Source organism: Triticum dicoccoides, chromosome 6B (assembly GCF_002162155.2).
Source record: "Triticum dicoccoides isolate Atlit2015 ecotype Zavitan chromosome 6B, WEW_v2.0, whole genome shotgun sequence".
NCBI lineage: Eukaryota > Viridiplantae > Streptophyta > Magnoliopsida > Poales > Poaceae > Triticum > Triticum dicoccoides.
In genome coordinates this window covers 593,270,705-593,280,204 of record NC_041391.1, presented here as the reverse complement: position 1 = coordinate 593,280,204, position 9,500 = coordinate 593,270,705, and the positions used below count along the sequence as shown (strand labels likewise).

General features: G+C 45.5%; 1 protein-coding gene across 2 annotated transcripts in view; it reads left to right on the top strand.

Annotated features, from left to right (window-relative positions):
* Positions 1-228: 228 nt before the first annotated feature.
* The window catches only part of LOC119325947 (probable serine/threonine-protein kinase SIS8), an 11,546-nt gene continuing 2,274 nt past the window's right edge, over positions 229-9,500 (top strand). Inside the window, exons 1-7 of one of the 2 annotated variants that reach the window (XR_005157748.1) lie at positions 229-967; positions 1,741-2,181; positions 2,562-2,665; positions 2,851-4,229; positions 4,369-4,409; positions 8,277-8,345; positions 8,789-8,889. Coding sequence is in view for 1 of the 2 variants with exons in the window: in XM_037599667.1 (XP_037455564.1) it covers positions 353-967; positions 1,741-2,181; positions 2,562-2,665; positions 2,851-4,229; positions 4,369-4,409; positions 8,277-8,345; positions 8,789-8,889 (2,750 nt within the window). In the remaining variant the exon portion in view is untranslated. The remainder of the gene's footprint in view (positions 968-1,740; positions 2,182-2,561; positions 2,666-2,850; positions 4,230-4,368; positions 4,410-8,276; positions 8,346-8,788; positions 8,890-9,500) is intronic. The other variant, XM_037599667.1, reaches the window with a different exon arrangement.

The window sequence follows — 9,500 nt, the reverse complement described above, 5'->3', positions numbered from 1 at the left end:
GCGCGCAAACCCCTGACTCTTTCTGTTTCTGGTAAACGAACCCGCTCCGGTCCCTTTCCTTCCCCGCCGGGGAGGAATCGCTGCCGGGTACGGGGTACCGACCTGCCGTGGAACGAGAGAAAAATGCGGGGGCGGGGCTGTAGCGGCAGGTCGCTAGCGATAACGGCACGCTTAAACTAATGACGTCTGGCCACTGGGAGGCGTCGAGGCGGGTCAATAGTTGGCTAAAGTTACCCCCGTCCGTCCCGCGTCAGTGGCCATGTCGGATCCACCCACCCACCACCAACACCAGTAGGCGCCCAATAGCTGCTGCTGCTCGGCGACTTTCGTTTCGGCGGCGGAGGGAGGCGGCATGAAGAACTTCTTCAGGAAGCTCCACATCGGGGAGGGGTCCGGGGACGGCGCGTCGCCGCCCGCCCCGCCGCTCCCCCGCAAGGGCAGCGGCGGCGGCGGAGGAGGAGGCGGAGGCGGAGGCGGAGGCGCGGTCCACCATCACCTCCCCGAGCAGCGGCAGCAGCAGCCGCCCTCGGTGGTGTCCACCTGGCTCGACTCCGTCCCGACGCGGCCCCCGCCCCCGACGCCCCCGCCCACCGCGGAGGCGGAGGGGTCGGCGTCCGCGTCGCTGGGTGGGGAGGATAGGCGGCCATCGGGGCCGGTGGGCGAGAGGAGGCGCGCGCAGGAGGAGGGAATGGAGCGCAGGCTCTCGCAGGAGGGCGAGCGGCGGCGATCGCGGGAGGAGGACGCGGTGGAGGAGCGGGTCATAAGGGAGTCGTCCGAGGCCGAGGAGAGGAAGCGGGAGAGGGAGAAGGAGGAGGACGACCTCGAGGAGTTCCAGCTGCAGCTCGTGCTGGAGATGAGCGCCCGGGACAACCCCGAGGAAATGGAGATCGAGGTCGCCAAGCAGATGAGCCTGGGCTTCCGCCGCCCCGCGAGCTCCCTCGCTGAGGTCCTCGCGGCCCGATACTGGGTCAGTTAGCAATCTAGCCCTGCCTGCTTCCATGATCGGTTTCGATTGTCCATTATGTTTCTCATATCACAATTGTGATCATCCATTACGATAATGCTCATTGCTGTGTGCTTCCTAGTCTTCTAGCAAGAGCTTGATGCTGGTATATTCCTTATTAGATTCGTAACAGTAGGGTCTCTCTCTTAAGCAAAGTGGTAGCTACTTTGGAACACAGAAGATGAAATCCACAGGGACCCAAAAACTTAGTAATTGGATGTCATGGCATGTTGAATCCAGCATGAGTAACTAACAGAAGTTGTTTGGTTGCGCCATACCGAAAACCCACGAATTCAGGGAAATTTCCAAAAGGACTAACCTCTTGATAGGAATTCTTTAGAGTTTGTGTTGCAGGATAACATCTGATACTCACTTTCATGTATGACTATATGCCATAGTATAATGTCTTGTGTGTGTTCAAGAGTGTGATGCTGGTAGATCCATTATTAGCGGTTGACTGGTAACAGTAGGAGCTCCTTCAGCAAATTAGTTCTTCTATGTTTATACTTATTTGTAATCACTAATTTGTTGCTTGATAATGCATGAATCCTATGTCGACTTTGTAAACGGGATTGATGGACCATAAATGAGCACAAATGGCATCTTCGATAGGGTTTCTTATGGACCATGTATTGTGGTGTTTCTAACTTTCTATATACTCAAATGCTCATTACTTTTATTCTACCATTACCATATTCTGACACATATTATATGATATATTTGTTCTTGGTCCACAGAATTTCAACGCCCTTGGCTATGATGACAAGATAACAGATGGTTTTTATGATCTCTACGTCATTGGGAATGGGCCGGCATCAATAAACATGCCCTCTCTGAGTGAACTGCGAGCACAGCCAGTTTCACATAATAGTGTCAACTGGGAAACTGTATTGGTTCACAGAGGTGAAGATCCTGAGCTTATGAAACTTGAGCAGAAGGCCTCAATCATTGCTATTGAACTTCGATCGAGAAATTCAGAATTTGTTGGCAATGTTTTGATTCAAAAACTTGCTAATTTAGTTTCTAACCACATGGGCGGACTAATATTTGATCCTGAGAACACGTCGAGAAAATACCAGAATATGATCAGATCCCTGAGAGCACGTATTGGAAGTGTAGTTGTGCCTCTTGGCCAATTAAAAACTGGTCTAGCTCGTCATCGCGCGCTGCTATTTAAGGTCAGTAATTTACAAATATATTAAACATTTTTAGATGGCGGGACCAATCGTCTCCTATCTTTGTACAAACAGAATTTGCTAAGCATGGATATCTGTTGTAATGTTTTAGTTTGTCACCCCGTAATTCGATGCAGAATTTCATATCAACATTGTTGTTTCACATTGTTCTAATATCAAAATGGATGATAACGTTTCCTCGCTGTTCTATGAAATATATAGATATAATGCAGCAAACCATGAGCGAAACATTTGTCAAAAAATGATCCATAAGTATGCTAACAATTGCTTTGCTGACATGGGGAAACACTGTGCAAGACATTTGTCCAATAGGTGCCTCACTGGTGTACTAATAGTTATTTCCTCTCCACACTTGGATGTAGGTTTTGGCTGATAGCCTTCATATCCCTTGTCGACTCCTGAAAGGAAGGCAGTATACTGGATCGGATGATGGAGCTTTGAACATTGTGAAATATGACGATGGAAGGTATTACACCCTTTGCACACACAGTCAGCATAAATGAGATTCTGTAGCACATATAAGCATCTGATGGGATAATTGTGCTGTGCGTGGTTAGATTTCTTGCTTCACCCAAATGTTAGGACCTAGAAAAAACTAAAGAAGATGCACTAGAGACTTTATAACCTTCTATGCCATGCTGCATTTTGCAGGGAGTTCATCGTTGATCTCGTGACAGATCCTGGCACAGTTATTCCTTCAGAGGGTGCTGTTTTGTCTACAGAATTTGAAGACAGTTCCTACTCAGATAATCATCAGTTAAGCAAAGCTGATATGACCAATCAGTTGGGATCTTCTCACAGTGGAGTCTCAAATTCTGCATGCGATTCCTTTGAGTATGAGCTACTTGACAGAAGATCGACATCAAGCAACGTTGGTCCTTCTGATACAGATGGAGCTGCGACTAGTCAAACAAGCAATCAACAAAATACGATAAGTTCTTTTGAAAATTTATCGGTTAGCACATTCCCAAGTGAAAATAAACCTGTTATCAATGAAAGTAGAGGCACAGAAGAAGCGGTGGCACCAAAGAACAAAGAAAAACCAGTTGGTGCAAATAATTCTCTATCAAGTTCACCTTCTTCCCCAGAAGTGGGCAGCACTACGGGTTTCCGGAGGATGAAAGTAAAGGATATCTCAGAGTACATGATTCATGCTGCCAGGGAAAATCCACAGTTAGCGCGGAAAATCCATGAGGTCTTACTTGAAAATGGAGTAGTGGCACCGCCTGACTTGTTTTCAGAAGATTCAATGGAGGAGCCAAAGGATCTAATTGTGTGTGATGCCACCCTATTTCAAAGCAAGGATGAAATGAAAAGGAGAATGAATGAGGTTGGATCAAGGGAATATGCTGATCGTGGTCATGGCCCATCACCGTCTCATCGTCCTGGGCATGAACTCCAATCAAAAATTGTACCTCACCGGGCACTTCTGGACTCACTTAAACCTATCGAGGGTTTGGGTATATACCATCATCCGGATATCCGTGATAACACATCTCCCTATTTTTCTCATTATGAACCTTCGGCACCTCCCCAGGAAACTTCGTCACAGCTCTCAAAGCAATTGCCTGTCACGGCCGCTGCTGTTGCAACTGCTGCAGTGGTGGCGTCTTCGATGGTTGTGGCAGCCGCAAAATCTAACAGTGATATGAAATTTGATGTGCCCGTTGCAGCTGCAGCCACCGTTACCGCAGCTGCAGTTGTTGCAACAACTGCTGCTGTTAGCAAGCAATATGAACACTCGGAGCCTGGTAATCAGCTACTTAGTTTACCAAGCACATCTGAACGAAATGAATCAGTTGAGAAAGCTGCAGATGACTTTTGGGATAAACAGCACACTGAAATTGGTCATGGCCAAGATAATGCTCTAGATCAAGAAAGGGATTCTGCCGAAGTTCCCCGGGAAGCTGAAAGAACCTCAGATAAATCAAGCGGGACAGAAAGTGCAAAATCTGAAGTTACTCTAGACGATGTTGCAGAGTTTGAGATGCAGTTGGAAGAAATTGCAATCGGGGAACGGATTGGCCTTGGTACCGCTCTCTTGATTTATTTACATGAATTTTATCTTAGTCATATTATTTTTTTCAGCGGCTGTGTGTAATGATTCTCTGATGTTAGCATAAATGATTTCAAAGTTTTTAATTTCCGTGCAACCAATTTGTGTTTCAGGATCATTTGGAGAAGTTTATAGAGGTGAATGGCATGGAACAGTAAGTCTTTCAGTTTAAATGTGCTCTTATAGTCTTCAAATTTATTAACTAGTTCCATGTCAATTGCTAAATGAGCAAAGGAAATATAAGGAAGCCAATTTAACTTCTCTTTGTCTATGGGGACTACTGATGTGAAAGAAATGTTGACTTATAACATTGAGACTATAGGTCTCTAATTTTCAGTGTCATTGACATTTATCAATCAGGAAAGTCAGTTAAAATTCTGCAAAAAACGCTATCTTGTTCTTTTTCTCCTCCATAATGTGAAATGCTTGCACTGAGATACAAAGGTAAATAAATAGTGTTAAGTGTTTGAGCCTTGCACCAAAAGGGAAATTTTTACCAGTAGACTTTTGCCACCTGTTGCTTTCTGTTTTCACCCAGACCTTGAAATGAAATGTGATATTTATAGTGACAGGCTTCAGTAACCATCCTGGTTAGTTTGAAGATTCCTCATGTTTGCTCAGCATTATGTGTTAATCATTCAGCAACAACAACAACAACAACAAAGCCTTTAGTCCCAAACAAGTCGGGGTAGTCTAGAGGTGAAACCCATAAGATCTCGCGACCAACTCATGGCTCTCGCACATGGTTAGCAAGCTTCCACGCGCCCCTCTCCATAGCTAGTTCTTTGGTGATACTCCAATCCTTCAGGTCTCTCTTAACGGACTCCCCCCATGTCAAATTCGGTCTACCCCGACCTCTCTTGACATTCTCCGCACGCTTTAGCCGTCCGCTATGCACTGGAGCCTCTGGAGGCCTGTGCTGAATATGCCCAAACCATCTCAGCGATGTTGGACAAGCTTCTCTTCAATTTGTGCTACCCCAACTCTATCTCGTATATCATCATTCCGGACTCGATCCTTCCTCGTGTGGCCACACATCCATCTCAACATACGCATCTCCTTCACACCTAACTGTTGAACATGTCGCCTTTTAGTCGGCCAACACTCAGCGCCATACAACATTGCGGGTCGAACCGCCGTCCTGTACAACTTGCCTTTTAGCTTTTGTGGCACTCTCTTATCCCATAGAATGCCAGAAGCTTGGCGCCACTTCATCCATCCGGCTTTGATTCGATGGTTCACATCTTCATCAATACCCCCATCCTCCTGTAGCATTGACCCCAAATATTGAAAGGTGTCCTTCTGAGGCACCACCTGCCCATCAAGGCTAACCTCCTCCTCCTCACACCTATTAGTACCGAAACCGCACATCATGTACTCGGTTTTAGTTCTACTAAGCCTAAACCCTTCCGATTCCAAGGTTTGTCTCCATAACTCTAACTTCCTATTACCCCTGTCTGACTATCGTCAACTAGCACCACATCATCCGCAAAGAACATACACCATGGGATATCCCCTAGTATATCCCTTGTGACCTCATCCATCACCAAGGCAAAAAGATAAGGGCTCAAAGCTGACCCCTGATCCAGTCCTATCTTAATCGGGAAGTCATCAGTGTCGACATCACTTATTCGAACACTTGTCACAACATTATCGTACATGTCCTTGATGAGGGTAATGTACTGTACTTTGCTGGGATTTTGTGTTTCTCCAAGGCCCACCACATGACATTTCGCGGTATCTTATCATAGGCCTTCTCCAAGTCAATGAACATCATATGCAAGTCCTTCTTTTGCTCCCTGTATCTCTCCATAGGTTGTCATACCAAGAAAATGGCTTCCATGGTCGACCTCCCAGGCATGAAACCAAACTGACTTTTGGTCATGCTTGTCATTCTTCTTAAGCGGTTCTTAATGACTCTCTCCCATAGCTTCATTGTATGGCTCATCAGCTTAATTCCACGGTAATTAGTACAACTCTGAACATCCCCCTTGTTCTTGAAGATTGGTACTAATATACTCCGTCTCCATTCTTCTGGCATCTTTTTTGCCCAAAAAATGAGACTGAAAAGCTTGGTTAGCCATATTATCGCTATGTCCCCGAGGCCTTTCCACACCTCAATGGGGATACAATCAGGGCCCATCACCTTGCCTCCTTTCATCCTTTTCAAAGCCTCCTTGACCTCAGACTCCTGGATTCGCTGCACAAAACGCATGCTGGTCTCGTCAAAGGAGTCGTCCAGTTCAATGGTAGAACTCTCATTCTCCCCATTGAACACCTTGTCGAAGTACTCCCGCCATCTATGCTTAATCTCCTCGTCCTTCACCAAGAGTTGGTCTGGTTGATGCATTTGACATGGCCAATATCCCTCGTCTTCCTCTCTTGGATCTTGGCCATCTTATAGGTGTCTCTTTCGCCTTCCTTCTTGCCTAACTGTTGGTAGAGGTCCTCATACGCCCGATCCCTTGCTTCACTGACAGCTCGCTTTGCGGCCTTCTTCACCATCTTGTACTTCTCTATGTTGTCTGCACTCCTATCCAGGAATAGGCGTCTGAAACAATCTTTCTTCTCTTTAATCGCCTTCTGGACATCATCATTCCACCACCAGGTATCCTTATCTTCGCTTCTCCTTCCCCTGGACACTCCAAACTCCTCCTCTGAGGCCACCTTACGGATGCAAGTCGCCATCTTCATCCACACATTGTCCGCATCCCCTCCTTCCTCCCAAGGGCCCTCCTTAATGACCCTCTCCTTGAATGCCTGAGCTACCCCCCCCTTGAGCTTCCACCACTTCGTTCTAGCGACTTTGGCACGCTTATCCCGCTGGACATGAATCTGAAAGCGAAAGTCAGCAACCACCAGCTTACGCTGCTCTCTCCAGGTATCACCTTACAGTCTAGGCACACACGCCTATCTTCTCTTCTCGAGAGGATGAAATCAATCTGGCTAGAGTGTTGGCCACTACTAAAAGTCACCAGATGCGATTCTCTCTTTCTAAAGAGGGTGTTAGCTACAATCATGTCGTAGGCTAGAGCAAAGCTTAAGACATCTTCTCCTTCTTGATTCCTCACGCCATAGCCAAAGCCTCCATGCACCCCTTCAAAACATGTGTTAGATGTACCCATGTGGCCATTGAGGTCTTCTCCTATGAAGAGCTTCTCGCCAATGGGTACACTCCTAACCATGTCTCCCAGGCCTTCCCAGAACTCCCCCTTGGTGTTCTCATTGTGGCCTACTTGCGGGGCATACGCGTTGATAACATTGAGAACTAAGTCCCCAACTACCAGCTTGACCAGGATAATCCGGTCCCCATGTCTCTTGACGTCTACCACTCCATACTTGAGGCTCTTGTTGATCAAGATGCCTACGCCATTTTTGTTTGCAGCCGTCCCCATGTACCACAACTTGAAGCCGGTATCCTCCACCTCCTTCGCCTTCTGTCCCCTCCATTTGGTTTCTTGGACGCAAAGGATATGAACACCTCTCCTCATCGCTGCATCAACTAGCTCTCGAAGCTTCCCTGTCAGAGACCCTACGTTCCAGCTACCTAAGCGAATCCTCCTAGGCTCGGCTAGCTTCCTTACCCTTCGCACTCGTCGAGTCAAATGCGAAGACCCTTGCTCATTTTCCACTATATCCGGGCGCCGATGTAGCGCGCCACTAAGGATGTACGACCCAATCCTCGCTTGCTTGCCACCGTATCCGGATCAAGATACGGCATGCCACCAGGGGGGTGACGGCCCGGCCCTTGCCCATTTGACACCACACCCAGGTTCCGATGTGGCGCGTGCTTGAAGGGTTAGGCTCCAACGAAAATCTTTTGGGTTTCATCTCCATAAGAGTGGCTGAGTTTTTACGTTGGCTCGCCAAGCCTATCACAACCCTCCTCCTTTACCCGGGCTTGGGACCGGCTATGTTGAAACAACATAGGCGGAGTTGTGTTAATCATTTAGCAATCCCTTTAATTTTTATATTCTGTTTAATGCCATTTTTAAAGAATAATAAGTTGCTTTGCCTATAGGAAGTTGCAGTCAAGAAGTTTTTGCAACAAGATATTTCAAGCGATGCTCTGGATGAATTTAAAGCTGAGGTAAACTGCTTTCTATATTTGAAATGGCATAAATAGATGTAAGTACAGTGATGTCGGCTTTGTTGGTGTTTATTATGCTTATGTAAGTATGTCCTGATGTCTGTTGTACAGTGCTGTTGGCTTTCATATGCACTCTGCATGTGCATTTTGTAAGCCAATCGTCAAGGTTTCTGTGAAGTAATCATATTTTTTCTGCGCTGTTGTAAATTGTACTGCATTGCAGTAGAAATTATGTGTAATGGTAGATTTACTGGTTGAGTTTACACCATATTCTCTAGATAATTACTTTTGACAATAGATTCATACTAATTGAGTGCAAATTTAAGCAGGCTATTGCTAGAAATTAAGTCAGTAGCCTGACCACAGTTTGTTTCCTTCATGTGTAGTAATGGTTTAATAAGTTTGTTCTTATGCAGTTATCCTGATAATTGCTTCATGTCTAGGTGCGAATAATGAAGCGGTTACGTCATCCTAATGTTGTTCTTTTCATGGGTGCTATCACTCGGGTGCCTAATCTTTCCATTGTCACCGAATTTCTTCCAAGGTAGCTTTCTTGGTTTAATTTTTTTTATTTGAGACTTGTGTTTATCATCATAAGATCATCACGCCACTTGACCATTTGATGCAAAGTTTGACGTATCATGAAGATGTTTTTCTTTTCTGACAAATTCTTTTGAACTAGTTTACTTAAATTTATACGCGGCATGTTGCTCATGGATTTTCTAGAATTCACTGTTTTATGTTAAAATGGAAAATGCTGAAGCAATTGGCACAAAGGAATTAATCAATCATTTATCCTTACAAATGTCGAATTCTTGAATAATTAGTTTGTTATGATTTTGCTTTGGACAATAATTTTGTTCTATGTTTTCTGGGTCACATTGTTTTGATCTCATCTTCTCGATCATGTAATGTTTTAATAACCTGGCTTGCTTTGTAAGTCGAGCTAATTTAACATTAAGTGAGAGCAGTTTGTAAGTCGAGCTAATTTAACATAAAGTGAGAACAGACAAGTATCTCACACATTCCAGAATGCTTGTCAGCAACCCCCTTTAAGGAGCGCACATTTGATTGCTGACAAGTGATTCTATTAAGGATACAGTTATCTGTTCAGAAATAAACATGAAACGATTTGGAGGCTGATATAGATAGTAG